The 26,100-nt window shown below is 45.3% G+C and overlaps 1 protein-coding gene across 1 annotated transcript; it reads left to right on the forward strand.

Annotated features, from left to right (window-relative positions):
- Positions 1-4,905: 4,905 nt before the first annotated feature.
- Positions 4,906-25,173, forward strand: C8A (complement C8 alpha chain). The gene is made up of 11 exons (XM_032117459.1): positions 4,906-5,129; positions 7,106-7,202; positions 8,166-8,310; positions 9,431-9,575; positions 11,150-11,339; positions 12,591-12,791; positions 14,095-14,335; positions 18,646-18,774; positions 19,397-19,554; positions 21,591-21,813; positions 23,701-25,173. The coding sequence occupies exons 1-11, from the start codon at positions 5,017-5,019 to the stop codon at positions 23,850-23,852; spliced, it is 1,794 nt and encodes a 597-aa protein (XP_031973350.1). The 5' UTR covers positions 4,906-5,016; the 3' UTR covers positions 23,853-25,173.
- Positions 25,174-26,100: the final 927 nt, after the last annotated feature.

Consider the following 26,100-nt stretch of genomic DNA (forward strand, 5'->3'; position numbering starts at 1 on the left):
GTGCGATGGGAATCAATGCCAGCTTTGTGTACAGGTAGCTGGGGAGGATTTATGACCCGCCCAGTGGTATGAACACAGGCCATGAATTACAGCACTGTTGGAGGATCAGGAAGTTCTGACTTCAGAGACGCAGTCCTGAGGAAAAGGACAGGGCAGATTCCTCTATGTGCACTCTAAAAATTAAAGGAAAATGCCAAAATTTCTTTAAAACATGCATTTTTGTGAGTGCCAGCCCTGTGGGACCTCACTAGCCTCGCCAGGGCTGCCATAAATCACACCGGGCTACAACAACTGCACGGGGAGCATGGGGCAGCCACGGTGTTGTGAACATCAAGCACTGCACAAGGGAATTTTGGGGCAATCCAGCCTTTTTTTGGACCATAACAAAATTTAGACATAATTGGTGATAACATTAGCCCAGTGTCAAGATATTTTAGTTTGGGGATAGTCTGACCAGTTGTTTTTCTTTGTCACAGCTACTGGCCCCACACGTGGGACAACACTGGGAAAAGGCAATAAGGTACATATCTCCAAAAAAAACCCTGAAAACTCTCCAAAAATGGGGGAAATGGAAAGCCTTGTGCTAGGGAAGGTTTGGGCTCTGTTTTAATGCCTTATCCTGTTTCCAGGAAGGCCAGGACACTCTCCCCAACCTGATTCCTTGCACATCTCATAGAATTCTTGAATGGTTTGGGTTGGAAGAGACGCTAAAGATCCTCTAATACCAACCCCTCACCATGGGCAGGGACGAGCATGGCTGGAATCTCATCCTTTTCCTGCCAGGAGGTCATATCGTGGCTTTCCAGCAGAGGGGGAAATAGGATCACTTGTTCCACCACCGAGCCGCTTCCTCTGTCTTGCATTACTGGCAGGAACGAGGGATTTAGGAAAATGCAGTATTATTTATCCCTGCATTCCAAAAGCCAACACTTGCTGTGACTGGCCAGGACAAGCATTGTTTAGGAACCCGTGAAGGTACCCACACAGCTCCATCAGAAGTTTTATGATCAGCCCCATCAAAGCAGTGTAGGACTCAAGAAAATTAATTTAGAAGCCTTGCAAAGTGTCAGGTATTTTATCTGTCCAAGCCACACGGCTGTCTCTGTAGTATGGCCCTGATCCCACAATTAAGTGCACACTTTTTTCAACAATATGGCCAATATAATCCCTTGTGTGTTTAAAGCTAAGTCTTTACTCTGGTGGAAGATGCATTATCAGAGCTGTTCTGGGTTCAGTGGCACCAAATGGGGACTGGCAGGTCCAGCACTAGGGCTGTGGTCATCTTCTGGTCCTCAGGTGGACCTTTTCCACCTCTTTCCACAGCCAGTCTCAGTAAATGAGAGACAAGCACAATATTGCATGGACAATTTAAGGTGGGGATGAAAACCAGATGTACCTGAGGAAATGAGATGCAGAGGTGGTGCACAGAGGAAAAGGATGGTGCTCAGAGGCTGATGAGCAGTGTTTGCTGTCCCCTCTCTGATGCCAGTGATGAGCAGGGTCAGGCACAGCCTGCAGCAGCCTTTCCTTGCTGTAATGCAGCACACGTGGACACAGGGCCCTCCAGACTGCAGAAACATCATCCAGCACTCAGCATCTGCTCTGCAGGGTGAGCTATAGCAAACACCTTGCCCTTCTTCATGCTTCTGCTCAGGTCTCCTACTTGATCTACAATATAAAGCCATCTCTGAATCCTTTTCCTGATGACATCTGCACTGGGATTCTGATTTTTGAAGTTCAGAGATGAAGACCTTGGTAGTCAGCTTGGCTTCCTTGGCAAAACAGAAGTGCTTTTACCAAGCTGCTGTGCAGAGAAAGAGAGGATGAGCTGAGAAAAGCCCATGTGGGCTGCAAAAGCACGTGTGAAACAGCAAACATTCCAAAGGCAGAGCTCCAACTGCGAGGCACGGCTTCTTGATCTCGCCATAGCTCTGTGCATAGCTCTCTATAACCTCTGCACACTGCAACAACCTCTACATTGTTTAAAAAATCCCCACCACCCCTGAATGAAAGGCTGTCTGCTCTGCCCTTTTCCCTGGTGAGCCACGAGAGAGCAAACAGCACATGGCAGGTGTCAGTCACGTCACAACTTTGTGGGTAGGATGGATGGAATAGAGCAAAATAGAACTGCCTTTAGATGTCCATGGTCTTCAAGCCAGGAACAAAATTCAGATTCACAGTATTGCATGAATAATGTACTACAAAGAATATAAATAGAATATTGGCATAAAAAAAGGATGAATTTTTTTTATATAACTGTATCCCTTGCAGCAAAAGCTACATGAATATACTAAAAATAAAAATCCAGATATGGGGAAGGAACAAATGCAAATTGCTGGATGACAATAACATTATGTTATATACATTTCAACTTCACCCTGGGGCTAGGCTTGTGCAGCCAGCCACGTTACCCACAGGCTGCTCAGGTGATAAAAGATCAATGCACTCTTCAGGCAGAAATTAATTCCCTTTGTTGGGCCAAACACATTTGAAGTGGAGACTTTTTTGAAGAGGAACAAAATCCTGTGTTGCTATCACGGAGTTTGTTTACACTGAGATAATCTGCCCCTGATTTTAGGTATGTAAGGGTTGTGAGTGAGGAGTTGTGTGTCTTTTAATTAAAGAGTTCTTCAGTGTCAGGGAAAGAGCTCTGTGGTGGCAATAGCCACAAAGTGATGATGCAAGCTCACTGCCCACCCCTGCCAGTTCACAGCCCTTTTTCCATGCTCCTGAAGACTTAATGGCTCATCCTCCTGAAGGTGACTGCATCACCATGGCCAGCATGGCCAGCACTGCAAGCCAGAGGTCCAGAGACTTAATTCAGGTTTGGAGTCAAGGATGCAACACAAACATTTTAGACACATTCAATTCACAACGTTCTAAATGGAACCATAGCTTTTATATATATATTGATATACACACCACTTCTGGAACATAACACATCTGAGAAAGGTTCTTTAATTTCACCTCTAATGTGGAGTGCCTTGCTGGCTGCTTAAATCTCTCCTTCACACCTCTCCCCCAGACAGCCTCACCTATCAGTGAGAAATTGGTGTTGTGCCTGATTGCACAAACCAGCCCAGCCTTTTACCTGGGAGATGCACCACAAATAACTTCCATTATATATAGGGGGTGTTTCTGATGCTGCTATCAGAAAAGAGAAGATATAATGCTTCGACAGCCTTGCTTAGAGTGCTGAGGAGGCACCTGGCTGTTCAAAGCAGCCATTTGTATCACAGGACAGGCCAGGTTTGGATGGAAGGCAGTGGGGTGCATCCCCACCAGACCTTTATAAGCACAGCTAGAACCTTTTTATGTCGTTCTGTCTTAACAGCCACCTGCAGAGAGGCTGTGATGCGTGACGGGGAGGTGACGAGGGGGATCGCCTCAGGCCAGTCACATTTGCCTACTTTTTCTCCCAGGCAAAAGCAATTTAGGTTTAATAGTATATTAAAAAAATATTAAACCCCTTATTGGAGTTCTTCCTGCACAGGCAAAGAGAGGAGAAGGACTTTCTGAGCCCATCTGCAGTGCATTAGCAGGTAAAGGATTGCATTAACGTACTCCCGAAGGTCGCAGAAGGGCACTTCTCATTTAATTTCAATACTGAGTTTACCCCCGTGCTACACTTCTCAGTGTTTAGCAAAGACAAGCCCCAGGGTCACTCTGAACTTTAATTACATGAAAATAACCTGCTAAGAGGTCCTTTCATTTTGATAATTTACAATACCAGCTATTGAAAAGAGCTTTGCAATTGATTTGGGAAATACACGAAATGACGCTTCCAGCCCAGCCTTTTGTGGACACAGGACAATTCACTGTCTGCTTAACAGCTATAATAGCCCAAGACCAGACTTCCCTACAATAATTACACTTTCTCTTTAATTTATTGAGGTTCAAACTTCCAGTTGTCTGCTGGGAACACTTCATTTATGCATGAAGCATCTCAGCCCACTTATGCAGAAGAAAAAGCAGGGAGAAACAGGCACTTGTTGGAACACACAAGTCTCCATAGATCTCTTACTCTTTTTTTTTTAACTGATACCTAATGAAGGTACAGTTTCCTTGTACTTTTTTGTGCCTGCCCAGGGCCCTTAGGGGCATTTTGGAGGCTGTGAAAGCTTGAGGAAACAGCTATGAGGCAACTTGGGCTGTGACCAAGTACCCTTCCCATGGCCATTTTTATTTTCTTCCAACACAACAGAACTAAATATTGTCATCTTGTGACTATCATCTTAAAAACAAATAACCTGTGGTGTTCTTGATTGCTGTGGTATTGCTTTCCTACACTTGTGCACATCCACTAAGATGTCACCCAGCTAAAACCATTAGAGCCACCACGAGCACATGGGTTTGCACGTGGTATGGCCACAACAATTTCAGATGTAGGGGACATCTTTCTCCCCCCAAATCACTTTAGAGAACAAGGAATTCAATTTTCATGTTGCAGTGGCTGTGTAGGGCCATCGAAAAGCCAGGTGATAACTCACATCAGCTTTAGAGGTGGGAAACTGCCTCATGGGGCTGGCAAGGGGAGGAAGCTGAACTGACATTTCCTTCACGTATCTGGAAGGTACACGTTCCTCATAACACAATTTTGTGTTAATCTTCAATTTGCTGTACTGGGAAGCTTTTCCCTGGCCAGCAACCAGACACATCAAAATTACAGGGAAGTCACTGCGGGAAATAACATGAGTTTCCTCCTCCTTCAAATTAAAAGGAGGGTGCAGGCTGGACAAGAAACACACTGCTGCAATAGGACTTGATTGACTTTAATGTGGAAACAGTTGCACAGTTTAATATATTTCCTTGCCAGAAAACAGGGAATTTGTTTCCAAAAGGGCAAAGGCCTCTGGGATGTGTCCTGATTCTTTGTGATTCGATCTGTGCTGCTGTCAATGATTTACCGCAGCATTTCGGAGCCCGGTGGGCTCTGTGCTCCTTCCAGCAGTCCTGAAAACTTAAAAGCTTTGGTTTGCAGCTGATCTATAGCAAACATTTACATATGGCAAAGCAATGTGGAGGAGCCTGGGTCAGCTCTGTCCCTTGATCCTGTCTATGTGCTCACTGGTTTTATCGCCAGGCCAGGCCACGGCGTGCAGGGAGCTTCAGGCATTGCCTTCCCAAAGGTAAGTCTGCTCCCCTTCCCAGATTTCCATACAGGAATTACCAGCACGTCAGTCAGCCCATCAGTTTTGTCCCAACTTGAGGCATGTGCACAAAGCTACCAGGGAGAAAAAAAAAAAAATTGGCAGTTGCCCAAAGCCCAAGCCAGGCATCGTAATTCCTTCTTAAAGGAACTGTTTGCACAACGGTTTTTCTTTTACACATGACTATTAAGCCTTCTTAAACTTCCTTACCAAAATTACCATGCTGGGTTTGGGCCCTTGAAATGAGTTCTCTATACAGGATGATTTATGAGTTAATATTTTTCATATTCTTTTGCATTATAATTATTTTACATTTGACAACATGAAGCTAACAAATGCATGTGAGCAACCCAGTTTCAGTCCAAGCCAGATCCTCATACCTCAGTTTTTTTCCATGAACAGTATTATTAACCTATCCGAGTGTCACTTGGGCTTTGAAGGAAAGGAATAAACAAGTTACATTCTTTCTAAAGCTATAGTGTCATGATAGGGAAATGGGTGGATTTTTTTTTCTACAGCTATTAATTTCAGGCTTGTTGTAAAGGCAAATATGATTTAGAAGGATCAAAAAAAGGTATCAGTGATAATTGGAACATGGAGACAAGGAGAAGGCAGAAAGGAAAAAAACTGTGGCAGTGATACACTTAATTATGAAGGCTTATTCCGATAATCCCTTTTGAAAATGAACAAAGACGAGATTTTTGATGTTTGATGAACTTATCAAACAAGGCAGAATAATGAAGAGGTAAATGTAAAATCCAATCGAAGGTGAGCCAATTAAGTACTTCGCGAAGTGCTGAAGGAGGCAGCCCACAAATCCTCCTGTCAGAGCAAAAAGGCATCAATACCTGTGTGTCCTCCAGCTCTGGGCTCCTCTGCAGGCTCCTGGGTCTTCATCTCACACACGGATCTGCACCCACAGGCTCCCTTACTGAGATGCTGTGGCTTTCCTTTAGTAAATCTCTCTTCCCCAGCCTCTGATGAATCCCCCATGAGCTCCGTACCTCCCCTAATTACCAATATTTCTCCCTGGACTGCAGTCTTGTAAGTAAAACAGACTGCTCATTAGTTAATCACCAAAATAATAATAAAAATAATAATGTTCTGACTCAGAACAAACCCTCAAAATGCTTTGAAGGCTGTGGCAAGTGCAGGGTTGCATTTGCACGCCACAGATTCTTCCTCAAGACAAAGAAATGGCTCATACAAATGAAGGTTTTAGGAGTAGGGACAGAACTAGAGATTGTAATGACTAGGCTGGGAGACAGGAGAAGTATTTTCCATTTTCTCCTTTTATAATATCCCTTTAATTATTTTCTTCTTCTCAGAGTTTATGTATTTTGCTTCAGAAGTACTCAACCAACAAATTCTTAGTCAGCATCCTTTGTACCTCACTCTCTCAGCACTGTTGGTGTAGCCATTCCCAGAATTCCACAAAGCCCATGGAAACCAGGATCTCCTTTCATACTTGCCAGGAAAAATCCCAATCATGAGCTCACATTGGTGTAAAGAAAGTGATGTCAAAACAGGCTCAGTAGTGATAAGCATCCCTGCTCCTGGAGATTGTGATGTGCTTCTGAAAAGAAAGGCAAAAAATCAGCTTTTCTTTAAAACCTGTCTCTTCACAACATTCCTTCTCTTTTCTCAGGATGTTCGGTCTTATGTATATATTTTGTATATATATTTTTAATTGTAATCCACCTATTGGAATGGGTGAAGATCTCTTGGCAGACCATGAAACCCAAGACAAAATCCCCAGGTACTGCACCTGCAGCATCTGATCAATTCTGATGGTGAATACTTGGATGGGGCACCTTGGGATGCTTCCCATTTCCTATGAAACAGCTTCCCGGTGGAAAAACACACACACACACAGATAATTTTCCCTCTTCCAGCCTCCATCCCCTCTCAAACTGCTTCAAAGACCTTAGACCACTCTCTCTTCCCCTCCCTAGAAGAAGCAGCAGAGATGTTAATTCTCCAGCTCCTGTCGACTGTCAGCTGAGCCAGTGGTCAGGATGGACTGATTGCTTCCCTTGCCAAGAGAAAAAAGTAAGGATCCACTGTAATGTATTCATTTATCTTCAGATGTGTCTGTGATGAGGATGTACACACATTAATTATATATATTATACATATTCATCATTCTGAAGCATCCAGTAAACTCATCCAAATATGATGGAAATGCTCCTCTGCTAGAGAGCCTCTTACTTACCCTGGTGTAAACTGGGGAATAAATTCATTCGAGGCAGCAGAGCAGGAGAAGCAAAATCAAGGCAAATGGTGGAAGAATCAGGCCAGAATATTTGCCCAAGACTTTCTTCCTTTTCTATCTCAGATTTAATTAAGTATCCCCTGCTTCTTAATGCAAATAGTCCAGTGAGAAGAGATTAGAAGCAGCCTTCATGCATCAGCTCCTGTTCTCATATTTTTATATCATTTCACATATGTCTTCATAGCTCGAGAATTTATTTTCAAATACCTGGCATAATTCTGCTTTCTACTGAGTTTATGTTATCCCTGCATTTTTTGTTCCTGTTCTTATAGGCAGTATATTATCAGTAAATAATATGGCTCTATGGCTCTTCTCCCTTTCCTTACTTTCTTTTCCCTTCCTAGTTTAAAGAGCAGCAATTCTCATTAATAATCCATCAGAAATGTTGCAGGATCAGTGTTGTAATTAGTGTCTGTGTCCATCTGAGCCTGGTGCATTGCAGGACAAAGCATATGCAGCTGGAAAAATGCCATATTTTTCCAAGGTATAAAGCAGAGATATTTTTTAAACTGCCATTCCATTAAACTCCCCTCTATGTTCATGTGTATGAACTCCAGCCAACCTGAGCTCCAAACTCTCTGCTGACTCTCCTCCCTGTATCATGCACAAAGTCTTGAAGCAACACACACACACACACACACACAAAACCAAGAATATAGACAAAAATGATAGTTTTGATTGCTTTATGGCTTGGGGAGGTGATGTCTCTGGGGGATACAAGTGGCTGTATCTCTGTGCAGCACCGGTACCGGCGGCTGGTGCAGGCAGCAGAGTTTGGAGGGCGACGCTGTGCGGGGCACCTCTGGGATGAGCAAGCCTGTCGAGCTGAGGCAACGTGCACAGGGCCACCACGGTGTGGGCAGGACTTCCAGTGTGAGGAAACAGGTGAGTGAACCAGGCACAAACCCCTGCCAGAGAGGTTTTGGTCCTGGGAGTATGAGTCCCCTGCCCTGGGCAGCAGGAGGGTGAACCAGTACAAGAGAAAGCAGGAAAGTTCCCCTCTTTAGTGTTTTTCCCTCCTTTAGTGATTTTCCCCCCAGTTTTACAGAAATCCATCCACGTCGCACTCGGATTTGGGTAGAAAAGGAGGCTGTGTGACATGGAAAATGTGAATTTTTCAGTGGAACAAAGAGAGAAGGAATATTCTGCTCCAACTACTGTGCTGCGCGCTCACGCACCCCTCCGCGGGCACAACGCTCCCACAACGCGTCGCTTTCTCCCCTGCTAGAGACAGAGTTCAATCATCAATCCAACCAGCAATCTGTTGGGGTGATTTAGTTATTTTTAGCCATCTCCAGCTCTGAGGATTAGGATATAAAACGGCTATTCTCCGAAACTTTGACTAGCCTTGACAGATTTTTGTTCCTACACAAATGGCTCCAACTTCCATCCTGAGTGTTTAACGAAAATTCTATTGGAAGTTGGAACCAAAGGTCGGCTTTGTGACCAGCTCACCAGCTGGAGCAGGTTATCATCATTCCCCTGGGGTAAATTAAGCAGTGCCAGTTCCGTCCTCAAGGCTTTATCCACACTCCCAGAAGCAAAAGCCCTTCCACGCTGCCTTTCCTGCAAATATCCATTCTTGCACTCTAATTATTGCAATAAACTCCCCAAATGCTTCCGGCAATGGGAAGAGGAAAAATTGCACTTTAATAAGATGGAGTTGACTTCCTTAAGCCAAGGGGAGAAGCTATTCCTATACCAACTTTCCAAGACCATAATTTTAGAAAATTAAGTCAGGACAGCGAGGTGACCTCACCTTGATTCCCACCTGGCAGAAGCCCATGGGAGTGGCCAGCTTGGACTCTGTGCTGTGTTTAGGTCACAAAGACCTTCCCCCAGGAGCTTGAAAAAGCAAATTCCCAGTGGAATAGCTCTGTGTTTAACACCCAGCATGACTCCTTGTGGCCCTGAGATGTGGGTGAAAAGCAGCACAATCAGTGCAAGCTGCCAGCCAGGATTTCTGGAGGGCGGATAAGCCACCGCTTGCATCTGTGCACTTTAGGGCGCTGCATCAAACGACATCTTGTGTGCAATGGAGACAGAGACTGCAGAGATGGGTCTGATGAGGATAACTGTGAGGATGAAGATATTGAAAGCCCTTGTGAACATCTGTTCCCAATCCCAGGGGCGGAAAAAGCAGTCCAAGGGTGAGTAATTAATCAATAGCCGCTCCTCTCACAATCAAACCAGGATTATGTTTCTTATATTGCTCTTCCTTAGTAATAACTGTGATCCATGAATTGATAGAGGGCTGTACAGAACCCAAAGGGGAGGTGCTGTCCCATGTGACCATGGGTAGCAACGAGGGTTCATTCCAGCTTTTATTTCAAATTCTGTCTCAGATCTGTTACCTGACCTTGGCCTCTCCCAGCCACACTGTACCTGTGATGCCCTCTTTATACTCCTGTACAAATATATTCCAGTTACCTCACAGCTTTCTTCAGTTGTTAAAACTAGTAGACAAAAGCAAACAGCAGACTTTGGAGATGCAGCACCCTGCTGGCATTCATCCTTAAGGAGATTTAACTCCAGGATTTAGGACTTCAGAGCACAGATTCAAGGCAGAGAGCCTGAGTTCCACACGAGTTTATGTAAATACTCCTATTCACAAAAAGTGTTTCCCTGTTCAGTTTCAAATTTTGATCAGGTACTGCAGGCAAAAGAGAAATCCAGAAGAACTTGAAAGGCAAATAGTGCACTGCGACATTCTTGTTGTAAATTTTGTGTTTTAACCAAGCTACTGCTTCACTTGGAGGACACGGCCCTGCCTGTGACAGGGGTTGGAACAAGATGATCTTTAAGGTCCCTCCCAGCCCAAACCATTCTAGGATTTTATGAACATGGGCTACAGGATGAGAATGGAGCCAGCTGTTGGATAACTTTCCCATCAGCTCAATGGGACACTCTCTGGAGTCCATGAGATAAATGTCTCTCTGGCCCAGGGCCTGGGACGGTCCATCCAAAGTTTTACAAGGCATGCATTAATTTTCACTGAGAACCCTGCTTAATTCTGCTCTCTGAGGTGTTCCTCCTGCAGAACACACAAAAGCAATGGCATTTGCTGTCTTAATCCTAAAGATGGTTCCCTGTTGAGAAGAGCAGTGCTGCTGCCTAGTTTAAATAATGCTTTCACTTTGGGCCACGGAATTACATGGAATACTAAGTAATAGGAGGGATTTCAGAGGGCAGCAGCTGTGAGGGCTGGAGAGCAGGAAGAAGGAGGAATAAGGAAATAATAAGTGACAGACTTGGCAAAGCACAGGCTTCATGTCTAGGGAGGGTGTTAACTACTCTGAGAAACGGGACCATTATTAAAAAGAAAGAGATGAAATTAAGAGAGAAAATAATTGCAGAGAATGCCAGGAAGCACTTTGTGACAATGAGATGCATTAGGCTCAAGAGGAACCTGGAGGAATTCCAGGACTTTGGGACTTTCATGGCTGTGCTTGCAGGGAGGGGCTGGGCAACTTCACTGATTTCTTCCATTTCTCGCATCTGAGTCCAAACTAATGTCTTGGAAATAAAATGGGCGTTTGTCTCCTGCTATCTTTGGGAAGGAGACAACAACAAGATAACAAAGCCCACCCAACTCTAAGTTCTATTCCAGATCCTCAGGAGGCCTGAGGATAGATAACCTGTAGTGTCAGCAGAACCTGTGACAGAGACTGGGGAAACAAAACCGGAGCTATGGGTAACTTCCTGAACGCTACTTCTTTCCAAGATACAACATCTTAACACAGGAGGAGAGGCAGAACATATACGACCCTGGATTTTTTGGAGGGCTCTGTGAGTACGTGTACAACGGGGAGTGGCGGGAGCTGCAGTACGACGCCGCCTGTGAGCGCCTGTACTACGGAGACGACGAGAAGTATTTCCGCAAGCCTTACAACTTCCACATATACCAGTTCCTGGTGAGTGCTTCAGGAGGCCAAACTTAGCAGCAGTTTCCCAGCAGAAAGCCAAACTTCCCACAAAGATATTAGGTACATTCCATCATTCTCTGTAGGTTGTCTTTAAGGTACCTCAAGGGGCACTTGATGGTGTAAATGTTGGTTTATGGCACGTCAAGGAATTAACGTGCTTTATCACCCAGGCGTCCCCACTGCTTCCTCTGGCCCAGTCAGAGCCAAGGGAAAGGTGTTTTCTCTAAATTCTGCTATTAGTGAGCTGTAGAGCTTGCACCAGCCTCTTGCCTCTCTAGGGATAGAGTTGGCCATGTGTAAAATGGTACCGATGCTGCTGGTTCAATCTTTGAAAGCGTTTTATGTCTATGGCGTGGCTACAAGGGGCATAAATCCCAATTCTGAGTGAGACAGGGATCCTGAAACCCACCACCATGGATCACAACACCTATAGTCCACGAGGTCACATCTGATGTTGGACACTGATCCAAGCAGACCAAGGATTCAGCTTGGGTTTCCCATGTTCTAAGTGGGTGCCTTGGCCACACTGTTGAACATTCATCATGTTTTGTGACATGAATGAATGAAAACACATTAACCCTGGGAAATATTACTCAGTACAAGTAGCTTTCATGTCCTCCCAGAAGGCAGAGTCCCTTAGTCCCCTGTTTGAACAGTGGGGCTGGCTTTTTACAGAGCTGGCAAATGGCACAGCCCAGATTCAGCAGAGCTGCTCGATTCCATGTGCCAGCAAAGCAGAGCTGTCAAGGAAAATGTCACTTCTCTAAAACACAGGCAAAACAATGTTTGTTTTCTAGCCTTGCCATTGTAAATAGATGTTGATGTTTTTTTTTCCTAAATAAATTCATCCAGAAGCAGGCTGGAGAGAAAAAAAAATCAGTCCAAATCGTTAGGATTTGGCAGAGCTGTAAGGAACTGGAAGAAGGGTTTTATAATGGGAAGTGTCAGGCTGTCTTAATAGGTACCATTACCAGCTCTGGCTTTGAGTGGGTAAACACAAACTTCTTCCCTGCTTGGAGATGGATGAAGCAAAATGCTTGGCTTTATCCACATTTTTCACGTATTTCCAAATGAAACGGCAAGGGACTTAATTCCTTATTCCACAATCACTGAAGTCAGTGCTGGTGCTGTCAGGAGCATCACGGGCTTCAACAGAAGTACTATCAGCTCCTTCAAGAAGTAGTGATTGAAAAGGAAGGGAAGCACCTGAAAAATTAATGTCTGCTCCTTTCATTTTAGGCTCATGCTGATTCTGGGTTCACTTATGAGTTTTACGACGATTCAAAGGACCTGCTTGACGCCCTTAAAAGTGATAAATCCAAAACAACGGGCTTCACCATTGGAATTGGGCCTGGCAGAGCAGATGTCATGTTAAACCTGGGCCTGACTTTATCAGGTGGCAAAGGATCCCTGAAGAATTTCACAGAATACAATGAAAAGGTAAAAAAAACCCCCACCAAATCAGTGATGCATCTGCTCCAGTCGTATCATCTGTGCATCGCATGGTCTGGCTGTAACTTATGTCAGTTTATTCTCTCAACTGCATTTTTTAACACAGGATAATTGTACCTTAATTTGTTCATGTAATTGCAAATGTATGATCGTTAGTAATCCTGTTTGCTGTTCCTGGTATGTTTTAGCAAACAGGGAGTGGGAATAAAATTGAATTACGGAGTGCCACGGCACATGTCATCTCACCCCATCCTGTTTCATGGCTACATTAAGCACATAAATAAAAAAATGCTTAAAAGTGACGATGAGGGAGGAGGGAATATCAAGATGCTGATCAAAACAATTATCCTCCGGGAATGATCTCCGGTAGCAAATATATCTTGCTCAAATTAATACGAGCTGCCTCGTGATGGGGAAATAGGCTGCTTTTTACAGGAGGTTAAAATACCACACTGAAAAAACAGCACCTGGTAATAGGGTGTACTTCTCACACAGGGTTTACATCATGGACTGGCTGTGATGACCTCTTTCCAATCTAATAACATGAGTGCTGGTATTTCCCACATTTACTGTGCCCCATCTCCACTTCTCTCGTGGCTGCTGACAGAAAACAATAAAGAAGAATTACTTTGATGGTGTTCCAAGTTAAAATGCCCTTAAAAGCTGTTTGAAATGAGCACCATTATAGTATTTACTGTGCCCTTGTCCAGACTCACATGATGTTTGCAGCTAAATGATGATCAGTTATTGGAGGAATCATTTAAAGGGCTGCTCATGTTGCAGTGGAGATTGTCCAAAGCAATGGCAAATATAGAGGTGGAGGCTTGGAGCTGGTGTATATCCAGGAAATTCTCCCTCCATCAGCATCTTCCTGGCCAGGGAATCTCCCCTCTGCTGGGCTGGGCTTGACCCTTGTGCTTTGTCACTGATTGAGGCTGTGAAAAAAGCAAAAAGGGAATAAACAATATGGAAAGGAAACCAGAAAAAGAAATGGCAGAAATGGAGAATGGAGGGGAATCATGTGGAGCCCAAGTCTGATCGTGTTCACACATCAATTAAAAAAAACCCCACAGTATCCAACTCCCCAAGGCCCTCCACCTCCCTCCACAGCACGTAAGAGAGAGACTTTAAAAACAGAATTACCATTATTTCATTTAAACTTGGGCTTGTTTTCATGCCTTCAACATATATGGACAGTCAGAGACTCAGGCTTTCCCCTGCAAGCCTAAAGACTAGAAATTCATTTGTTTAAATTAATGTTGACTGCAGCTCCTCTTTCCTTTACCTACAGGATGTTGGATTCATTAGAGCTGTGACCAAGGTGCAGACAGCCCGCTTCAAGATGAGAAGGGACAACATTGTTTTGGATGAAGATGTGCTACTCTCGCTGCAGGACCTCCCAGACACCTACAACTATGGCATGTATGCCAAATTCATCAACGACTACGGCACCCACTTCATGACATCTGGCACCATGGGGGGTGTCTTTGAGTACATCCTTGTCATCAATAAGGAGGAAATGCGAAGAAAAGGTCAGAAAATCAAATATATATCAAATAATATATCAAAGTATATTCTCTGTTCTCAACTTTCTGCTTTGAACCAGGTATTTCCAACCTGGTGGCATTACTAGCCACATGGCCTGGGATTAGCTTGAGTGTCCCAAAATGTGCTTCCTGCGGTAGTTTAGGAAGGAACCTGAGCATTATTTTCTCCATTTTTTCAGTGTCACTTGCTAGTCTTGCCCCATTTCTTGTCATCTTTGTTCACCATGAACGCTGCAAAGCCATCCAGAGCACAGCAAATCAGCCCACTCACATTTTAGCCTGTTGGGAGCGAGGGCTGCAACTCTCTGTAAATGGAAATATCGCACTGCACTCGGCCATACCTCTGCCACTTCACCCTGCTTAGTGCCACATCTGAAGACTAACAGACCCCTGTTAGCTTCAGTTCTCAACAAATTGGAGTGTATGAGGCTGGAGAGGCCTACCTCTAAATCTCAGTTAGATAAAATACCCACTGCAGACGCCGAGAGTGTGAGAGTTGCCATTGCTGGTGAGTCAAAATGTAACATTTTTCCTAACCAAAAACATGGGATGCAGAAAAATAATATGGGATTTTCACTCACTAACCAGGTTGTCAACTTCTGTAAAGGTGTCAACAATGCAATAGATCCCACTTCCCCTAAGGGCCATCACTCTGCTGTGCTGAGGGCACCAGTGCCTTGGTAACTCCAGGCCAGACACTGACGCAGAAGGAAATTGTGATCTTGGACAACAGGTGCAAATTGCTATAACTTTGGTAATTTCAATAATTTTAATGGTTTCTGACCCAGATTCTGCCTCTAGTCTGAAATGGTTTGGCCCCATCAGCATTAGGATAACTGTGCACTCCATATTTCACATTAGCCATGCCAATTTTTCCTCAAGAAATTACTGATTGAGAGAATTTTCATCAAGTTCCTGAACCTCTAATGTTTGGAAACATGATGCCTCTTCAAATCACTTCTTCACTTTGAAGGGTGAGTGATACAGAAGTGAATAAGGTCTTGGCAAGCAAGTCTTCGGGAAGCAGACTGCCAATTTCAGAGGAAGAATTAATCAAGAGCATGTGGAGGGAGGCTATTATTTTGCTTTATCTTGTGCTTGCTGTGTACGTAAGGAGATTTACTGCTACGAGATGCCTTATCTTAGGAAAGAAGGACGCTGAAGTCCAGCAAAAGACAAAAATGTGCCCCAATAGGGATGTAATTTTCATTCGAATGCAGCACCATTCTGTAATTTTCATCTAATCCAGGCTCTGCCAGGAAATCCACCCTTACCAAGCCAGCAGTGCTGTGTGTCACACAGTGCTGACCCAGAAGGACCCACCTGCAGTGTGTGATATGCCACTGTCTGAGAGCATTTAGTAAAAAAACCCTGATTTCTCTAATGTTGATCACAGCCATGCTTGGAGGCTGTGTTTGCAAGAGGATTATCCTCCTTGCCTGAGGAATGGTTAGGATCAGGATGTAAGTGCTCAAGTCTTAAAATTAGAGCTTCCTAAGATGAGTGAAGCTCTGAAGATGCATCACTGAGTCCCCACAGGGCTGAGCGTGGCACTGCTTTAGATCAACCACTGCATCCTGAGGGCCCATCCAGCCCACGAGGCTGTTTGCTAAATGCTCTGGAACAGAGAATATTCGTTTTTTTCATAGACCAGTGACTAAAGCACAAACTCGGGAAAAAGATCCCTTGGCTGAGTCCTCCCTAAATGAGACACAGCTTAGGTGGCCACTGAGCATCTGGGTCGGCATAGAGCTGGACTTTGAGCATTTAGGAAACCTGAATTTTGAAAATGAAATCACCTTCTCTGTTTAGACATCCACAACTCGCTGCAGAGCTTAGGGCTGCAGTTTTGCTGCCAGACCCATTCCCAGCTTTCAGGCTGCAAGGGCTTATATGGATGTGGTCATGAGTGAAATAAATACATATGTCAGAACGAGGTCCCTCGTTGCTCTGCCATCAATATTTTTCATTACTTGTTTTTAAAATAGATTGTTATGGTTCTATTATTTAGCAGAAAACAGTATAATGTGTTCACACATTACAAGAACATTTATGGGAGGAACATTATGCGCGGAGTAAATTAGAAAGAGTCTTCATATATTCTGATTAATTCAAAATGCAGCAGTAAATCTTATCACTCGAGCACATTTAACTATCGCAAATTATATCATATAAAAAAAAAAACCCTATCAGGGCTCCCCCCCTCAAGTGCCAATATTTACTGTGGCCACCCTTTTGCAGTGATAACCACTTTTCATTTATCAAGACCCGATCCTGCTGCGACCAATAGCGAATGGTATCGACAGCCCCTCACTGAACATAATTACTCAACAGGAACCATGGCAAATCAATTAATCAGGGTGTTCCTCAAGTTTAATTTTATGGCACTCCAGCACCAAGATAAGCAATCACTCATGTTGCTTTGGGTGAATGAACTTTACCCACTGTGTTTACAACTGTTGAACAGTTTAGTACAAGTAATTGAGTGCTGCACATTTAATCTTTCTCAAGGGCCCAGTTTTGCAGTGGGATGCAGTTCCCACTCAAGTCTGGAGCATGTTTCAGCTCTCACCAGTTTGAAGCCAGGACTTGCAGCCCCTTTCTCAGGATGCTGAGAACTTCCCCAGGCTTTGGATCCACCAGGCCAAGGAGCAGATCTGTGCCCCGGCTGGCTCCAGTGAGCCTCTCCTGCAGGGTGTGCAGAAGGGAACAAGTGTGCAGTTGACATCCCAGAGGGACCTGGACAAGCTCGGGGCCCATGGGAACCTCATGAGGTCCAACAAGGCCAAGCGCAGGCCAAGGAAGGGGATTCTGCCCCTCTGGTGAGGCTCCATGTGCAGTGCTGCACCCAGCTCCAGGGTTCCCAGCACAGGAGAGAGATGAAACTGCTGGAGCAGGTCCTGAGGAGGCCACAAAGCTGATTAGAGGAGTGCAGAGTCTCCCCTATGAGAAAAGGCTGAGGGAATTTAGGTTGTTCTGCCTGGAGAAGAAAAGGCTCCAGAGAGACCTCATTGCAACATTGCAGTACTTATAAGAAAGACAGGTTTTTATCAGGGCCTCTTGTGATAGGACAAGGGGTGATGGTTTTCAACTGAAAGAGGGTCAATGTAGATTAAAGAAGCAATATTTTACAATGAGGCTGGTGAAACACTGGCACAAGTTGCCTGGAGAGGTGGTGGATGCCCCATCCCTGGACACACTCAAGGCCGGGTTGGATGGGGCTCTGAGCAAACTCATTTAGTTGAAGATGTCCCTGCCCATGAAGGGGAGGGGGCTGGACCAGATGGCCCTTAAAGGTCCCTTCCAAGCCAAACCATTCCAGGATTCCACAAAACCAGAGCTGTGAGTGTTTGAGCAGTATTTTCAACACAAGCAAGGCAAGGCACTGCTCCCCAGTGCTGAGGTGAGGCCATTCAGCAGACAATGCTCCAGGTCAGGGCTTGGACAGAGGTTCAATCCTCAGACCATTAAACCACAACCCACAAACCCCACTGAGCTCTGTGCCTCCTTTCAATACCATGGTATTGATCACCAGGCTCCTTTGTAAAACACTTAAAGGTCCTCTGACAAAAAGAGCAATATAAAAGTTACCTATTACTTACAATACCTGCATTTACTGAAATCAATGGACTTTTTAACTACCAAAGAAGACGGCCTTATATTTGCAGTACACTGAAGTGCTTACATAAAACCAGGCTGTATGAAATATGCACATTGCTTACCTTGGTGAAACCACCTCATTAGTTCCCTTCTCCCCTCTGCAGTCGCTTCATGGGTCTCCAGTTACATATTTTCATGATGTATGTGGTGGTGCTGGCAGCAGCAGGCAGGAAAGCTCTGGCAGCTCTCAGCACACAGACCTTTTCCAAGTTACGGTGCTGCTTAAGCCATTAATAGGTGGGTCAGATCCTGAGTTTAGGAAAATTAGCGAGGATCTATTAATTTCAGCTGCTGTTCCCAGCTTTACCCTAGTTACGGTTAGTCTGTAAAAAGAATAAAGGTTTGTTGTTAAATATATAGATCAAACAGGACGTACCTGCCTGACGCCTTGCGTTAAGATTTTTACTTTCTTCTAATATTTTCTAAGGAAACAAGTTTTACACCTATTATATGATAGGCCCCACATACCCCAATAAAATATTGGGGTTTTCCACTGTGCTCTGCCCAGAATAGCTCTTGACTTCAAAATACAAGCCATGAAAATAACTGAATCTTTTCTTCAATTATAGAAAAAAGAAGTAAGAAAACAAACATCATGAGTCACTGAATTTACCTGTCTACTTTCTGTTTTGCAGCCATCAGCACCGAGGAGATAAGTGCCTGTTTTGGCCTGTTCTTCGGCATGACAGCCAGCAAGGAGAACCTGAATCTGAGTGCAGCTCTGACATACTCTGACTGCAAAAAGAAAGGATTTCGGAAAGCTGGTACAGCAGCAGGGCAGGGGTCTGTTGAGGCACCTTGGGTCACTTGTTTTGGTCACTTGGGCATGGGGATTTGAGTAGGGTCACACAAGGTGTGAGGAAGGGAGCTCTGGTGTCATCACCCAGAAGAGGTAGGACAGGTAGCAGAAACTTTGGGTCCAAGTCTCCAGGAGTACTGATCCCTCTTAAAAGAGCAGGAATTAATGCAGCAATACCATATTAAAAACAGAGGCAGTGGGGTGGATGGGAGGCTGCAGTCCTCAGCAATGACAGACTGGGCATGCACGGCAACTAAAAGAAGTCAAAATTGACTATAAAAAGCACTCAAAGAGGGTAGGAGCCACCAAATTTGTACATTTCATAATGAGCTATAGACAGTGTGACCTACTGCCCATGTCCTACCCAGAAACCAAGGCTGGAGGGGTGCAGGCTCTTCGGGTCTTATCAGCTTAGAGGATTTGGGATGAGGGCTCACTCCACAAGCAGGGAGCACTGGGCTGCCATCGATCCCAGGAGCCAGATCCCTGAGAGCCCCCTGCACAACTGATCTCACCTCCATTTAGCAGTTTCTGGAGCCTGTGTGGAAACAGCAGCTAAATAATACGTGTGTAATTCAACTTTCCAGATTCTGAGAGCCACAGTGCAGTTGTGGAAGATATTATTCCCCGGATTAGAGGAGGAGATACCAGTTACAGCGGAGGGCTCCTGAACAGTTGGGATGGCAAAATGTATCATCACTGGGGAAGGTCATTAAAATATAATCCTGCTGTTATTGATTTCCAGGTAAGGCTTTTCTGCAGTTGAAGAAACTCTGCCGCTCTAAGGAATGAAAGTGTAGTCGAGCAGATCATTTCGTATTTTTATTGTGATCCCATCACAGAACAAGATTAAATGTAATGGGCCACTGATCTGGTAACCTCTTATTCATTTCACAATGGGGAGTACATCTCCCACCGACTGCATCCGCAGGGAGACAGACAAGGAGCTTAATGCTGGATTAGTGCCAGGTTAAGTTTCTGATGTGTTCCCCAACAGCTTCACAATGAACTACAGTTGTATTCATCCCTATTATTCTCCCTGGTGCTGTCCGCCCTCCTGTATAAGCTGGGGACTCACAGGGGGCTGGGGAAAGCGTTTTGTTTCCCCCCACAGAGCAAAGGCTCTGCATAGACAGCCCCCTCCAGGAGTTCTCTGAGCAGGGAGCTCCTGGATACTTTGTCAAGTGTGTCCTGTCTTTCCCCACACTCCACAAAGAGGGTCTGTGGCCATAAAAAGCAGCAAGGCTCTACTCTCCCTTTTGTTCCACTGGATGCCCCATAAAATGGGAAGATCACTGAAGCACCTTATAGGGCTTCTGAGGGGGGGAGGAGATATGGGCAAGCAGAGGGGATGGAAAGGGACAGAGAAGAGCAACCCTACAAAAAAATAATCCAGGGTAGAGCTGGCAGAGGCATGAGGGGGTGGCCACAACTCCTCAGCTGTGGTCAGCAGGACCACAAGTACCCCAAGACACCAAGATCGCTGATCTGCTCCAGGAGCAGCTGTGGCATGTGGGGGAAGGACCTCTGTCACGGCAGGGACATGCTGCCATTTCTGTCCCTCTTGTCTTCATCTGAAAGCAGAAAGCTCTGACAGAGAGTGGGAGAAGGGAAAATGGATTTGGGAATTATCTGTGTTATTGGCAGGGCAAGAAGGACTGTGCAAGCTTTCCTGGGCAGCACCTCGGTGGCGGAAAGATCTGATAAGACTCAAGTGCTTTCAGTTCCAGCTTCAGGTTATTCACCTTTTTGCACAAGTTCCCATCAATTCTGGGCAAAATTTCTTGCAGTTTTCCAGTAAACCATGCACTGACCTCTCTCTTGGCTGCTCCAGAGCTGAGCAGTCACCTTGCAACTGGAGCGGCCGATAAGAGCTCGTGTCCACTTCAGTAGCTCTTATCTGCAGCCCCCTCAGTTTGTCAAACAGGCTTGTGCAAATTTGCCTAAGAGCTCTTCCCAAAGCCCAGCTGATCCTGATCTTCCCCATGAATCACTCTCACTGTGCCTTGCACAGTGAGCTGACACCCAGCTCTTCTCTGGAACAAATTCCTGGCCTAGACAGAGAGCGTTTGCACAGCTGCATCGATGGACAAACATAAATAAGTGTCCTCAGACAGTCCCAAGTTTTTAGCTTTAATGCTCATTTGAATATTAATATTCAGTTGGGCAAGTTCTAATTGCAGCTGCCCATACTGGCCTATTTTTGCTGACTGGTATACAGGAACTGGATTTTGCTGCTGGAAAATATGATGAGCGAGTTACATTCCCAAAGCTGTAGATGACAGTATTATTTCACTACATCAAAGGGCAAAAAATATATAGGAAAAATTCCTCATTCTCAGCATTTACTGGATATTTCACAATCTGGCCACTGCAAGTGATAGGATGGCAATAAATTTTGATGATACCCTCTGTCCAAAGCTCTTACCAAAACATTTTCTTCAAAAAGGCAAAAAGCATGCAAGAATCTCAGGGATTGTGACAGCACTAAGAAATCAGTCAAACGGGCTTACTGGGGTGTTTTAATTTATCATTCGAATCCATACTAAAACTCCCAAGCATGTCCAGAAAAGCCAATCTCACACAAACCTCCAGGATGAGGAAGGTTTTGGAACGGTGGTTTCTCACTGGGGCAGCAACACATTTGCATGATGTACATGCAGCTGTCGAGGAAGACAAATGAGTTTTTCCCGAGTCCTGAATTCATCCAGCAGTGTCACTGCATCCCAGTTGATGCCCAGCTGAAATTGTTTCCATGCTATCCATCTCCATCCCCCACAGCTGCAGCCCATCCACGAAATCCTCCGCAGGAGCAACCTCGGCCACATGGAAACCAAACGGCAGCACCTGAAACGGGCTCTGGATGAGTTCCTGCTGGAATTCAACCCCTGCCGCTGTGGAACGTGCCAGAACAATGGGGAGCCTGTCCTGGTGGGAGACACCTGCTCCTGCCAGTGCCGCCCTGGCTACAGAGGCCCTGCCTGCGAGCAGACTGAGCGCCGAGGTGAGAGCCCAGGGTGCAGCAGGGGAGGGGCAAAGGCAGCAAAGGGGATGGATTTCCCCCTCCATATGGCTAATCCAACAGCTCCTGGCATCCACACATCAATCCCACCTTCCCTTCTGTGTTTTGTTGCTGCGTTATCCTGAGCAGCCCTGCAAGAGACTGAGTTTGGCAGCTGAGGACAAAGGGGAATGGCTTTAAATTGAAAAAGAGCAGGGTTAGATTAAAGAAGAAATTCTTCGCTGTGAGGGTAGTGAGGCCCTGGCACGGGTTGCCCCATTCCTTGAAGTGTCCAAGGCCAGGTTTGATGGGGCTTCCTGCTCTAGTGGAAGGTGTGCCTGCCCCTGGCAGAAGGGTTGGAATTAGATGTTCCCTTCCAACCCAAGGAATTCTAGGATTCTATGGCTATTACAAACAGAGTAGTGGAAATGAGGGTGTGTTTAATCGCTGGATTAAATCCAGGAAATCCTCTGGAGGGCTCATGGCATGCCGCTAAGGATGGCTGCTCCAAGGGGGAGAGCATAAACCTCAACAGACAGAGAGGGGAGGGAAGGGGAAAGGCTCAGGTGAAGCAACTGCTCACACAACGTGCCACCAAAAATGCCGTTTTAGTAAAAAATTGCTACATCACCAGATTTCCCACCCCCTCCTGGGATGCGTTTTGACTAGAGGGAAGTGTCTATTCTGGGGTGAAAAAATATGTTTTTCTGAAGTGACAGGCTTATATTTATGTTTTCTTTGTCACTTTCTATACTATCCTAAAAAGTTAAGTGGGTAGCAAAAAAAGCCGAGGTCGGAACAGGCTCTTTCATTTCCAAAAAAAGTTGCAGTTCTCTCTGGATATTTTTGTCCTGATTCATGATGACAAAAAAAGTCTAAATCTCAGCACATGAAGCTGGCAGAAAAATCCATCTTCAGAGCAGTTCCACCAGGCAGAGCTCCAGGCCTTCAACCGTGGGCTCACCAACAGAAAATCAAAGCTGTGATGAGATAAGGAGTTGGAGCAGAGCTGGGGAGACAGTTTTTGAGGCTGAATGCCAAAGCTTAGCTTCACTGACTGCAAAGTGGGTTTCTTTAAAAAGCTCAGGTTCTTTAAGTTGTCTCCAAATCTCAGGAATTTGCTTGGGAACCTCAGGACCCGCCACCAAAGCAGCGCACTGAACTGGCCAGCCCTGTGCTCCTTGATTTTGCCAACAGTGGGGACAGGCACACTTCTAACTCATGGGCAACTTTAGTTCCAAATTTTCACTTCCAAAACTCATTTAAGACCAAACTAAATTTTCTTTTTTTTTAAAAAAAGCACAATGTTCCAGCAGATGGAAAACCCAGCTTTCCAGCCAGCACTAAGTAAGAGCACACACATCCATTTGCGCTGTCTGGATTAATAAACTGCCCAAGCCAGGCATGAAGGCCAGATGAGTAAATAAAAAACGACAGTAAATGACAGCCATCAAGCATTCCCATCATTCAGGAGCACTGCTATAATCCATAGTATCGACCGCTCCTGACAACTCAGTCTGTACTGTAATGAAAAAGCTTTGAAATGACCCATCTCCAAAAGGACTTTTCACAACATCCCCACAACATTCGGGGACTTTTGTCCCTCTGCCTTGGTCAGAGGTGAGGAAGTTGCTGCAGAGAGAGCTGTGAGCTACCCTTTGGGAAAGGAAAACCAAGACACAGGCTTTCAAATGAGCTGAGAAGGAAAAGAAACAACTGTTGGTGTTTGGGGTGATGATGTTTCATCTGCCCTGGCTTCGAAGTGCCTTGATCTAAACAGCCTGCACACAGCTGGGATAGAGCAGGGAGTCCATATCCAGAGAGGTTTCAACCAGATCTGAAATCCCTTTTTTTGGTCTGTTTTTCCCTTTTTTTTCTGTGTGTCTGCAGGTGGAGAGACGGATGGGCGCTGGAGCTGCTGGTCGGGCTGGTCGCCGTGCCAGGCAGGGACGTCGCGGCGCAGCCGGCAGTGCTCCAACCCTGCCCCGCAGCACGGTGGGCAGCCCTGTGCTGGGAGAAACCTCCAGAGCAGAGCCTGCTGAAAGCCCAAGGTGCGTGGTTTGGAACCTGGGCTGGGCCATAAATACTCCAGGCGTGCTATGGAATTACCCCCGGGAGAGATAATTGATTGGTAAAGTGTTTCTATACGTGCTGAATTCACTGTGTAAAACCTGACCAACTACTCCCGTGGTTTTGCCCCACCAGATGGGATGGGAGTCCCACCAGACAGGATGGGAGCCCCACCAGTGCCCAACACCACTGCTGCAGCACAGGAGATGGCAGAGAATCCACCCAAAGGAGGTGGTTTTGCTGCGGGGTGACCGCGGCGCTACAGCGTGTCATGAAATAAATTCACTGCGAGTGTTTATATAACTAAGCCTGACTCTCAGGGAGTTTATATGTTTCCCTTTGGGAAACACATGAAAAGCTCACGATCTATGCAGTTGGTATTGACATATGTACCATGAAAACTTTTGGAAGTTGGCACTGTCAGATTTGTAAGTCCAGCATATTGGCCAGGGCTGGATTTCCTGCAAAGCCATATGCTGCTCTGCATGGAGAAGGCTTCAGCCCAAAGATGCTGAAGCATCACCACAAAATGTAAGCCCGAGCTGATGAGGAATTTTAAATAAGTAAATAAAGCAATAAATAGAGAGGCTCGAACGCAACCGTTGGGCAGAGGATGTTCCCACACAAGCAAAGGCTTTTGCTCTGTAAGATCAGTGATGAATTGACTATTAGCACGCAGGCATTTTATCTCCCAGGCACACAGAGCCTGAGAAGATGCTAACAGGCTGCTTGATTTAAGGGGCTTTTTTGAATGTGAGACGTAAATCTCAGCACAAGAATGCACACAGTATTGAACTGTGTCCAGAGACCACGGCGAGAGCCAGCAGCTCTCTCTTCTTAATGAACTGCCACAAAAACCTGGGATGGACGGAAGGCGAATGGCACTTCATTTTACTGAGCTTTTCATTACGGGGGGAGAAAGGGGGAAAAAGCCCTGAGAAGGAATCAGCCATTATGAACAACAGCACCAAAACCTCAAAGCACAAAGCAGCCCTTCTGTAGACATTTGAATGGAGAGAGGGAGTAGAATGGAATAGTGGTTTAGTGAAAGAAATTGCTCAGGTGCTTGGAAATGCTTGTTTTTCAACTGTGTGTCAGTGGGGATTTACAGGCTGACACTCAGCTGATGTAAATCAGTGTTGCCCCTTCACTGCAGCTGATTTATGGCACCTGAAGATCTGGCCCCATATTTTCTTTTGTGGGCATGTTTGCCAAAGGCCAATTTTTTCACCACTTCTCTTTTGCTTGTAAATGAAACTACGGGCTGAAAACAACAAACCATGTTGTCTCGAACCCCGAGATGGATTGTCCTGTGAAAAATCCCTTTGCTGAGGGGCAAAGCCATGGCCTTTTGGGCCAACTTTGCTATTCCGGGTGAAGGAGCTGTTCACCCAGAGAGGAATTTGCTCCTGAGGGCTTGAATTTGATGTCTTCTGTGTCAGGAAATGCAGCAGCATGAAGCACCCATGGATTGGTGTGACTTAGACATCGCAGAGGAATGTGAAATGTAGGATCACAACAGGTGATTTAATGAATGCTGCTTGGCATTGGGCTGCCAGGTTATGTGAAACACGAGGCAGGGCTCTTACAGCAAGGACCAGTTTGGCTCACAAGCAATTCTTACCTTTACATTGACTTCTTAGGACTCAGGAAAATGCCTGCAAGTAAATGAGTACAAAGTCACCTCAGTCAGAAAGCCAAGTACGCTTCTTTTTTGACCAGAGGGGAGAAATTAATGAACAGAGAGATCTGATGCCTTGGAGGCTGGGAAAAGATGGGGTCTGCAGGAAAACAACCTGCATCCTCAGCTTTTAGAGCTGTTTCTAGAAGGATAAATAACAAAAGAACCACAAAAAAACCAAAACCAAAACCAAAAGAATAAATCCAAGTGATTAAAGAAACTGCATGCAAAATACCACCATGAAACATATAAACAAGAGCAAAAAACCTATGTTTTACCTGCAGTTGTTCATTCTCATCCCTCACCTCATAGCCCAAGGCACTGAGACACAAACCCAAGGGCTTCCTTCAAACACCAAAGGCAGGTGGGCAGTGCCCCCCTCCTCCCCTTCCACCCCAGGGCTCAAACATCCTCTTGCTGAAACCCAGGCGCAGCGAAGCTGAAGTCAGAAGAAAGGAAGAAGCTGCCTGTAAGGCCTGGGAGAAAAAAAACCACAAAATAAAGAAGAAAAGATTATGAGCAATTACACATTTACAATG

The sequence above is a fragment of the Corvus moneduloides genome, chromosome 9 (genome assembly GCF_009650955.1).
Source record: "Corvus moneduloides isolate bCorMon1 chromosome 9, bCorMon1.pri, whole genome shotgun sequence".
Lineage (NCBI taxonomy): Eukaryota > Metazoa > Chordata > Aves > Passeriformes > Corvidae > Corvus > Corvus moneduloides.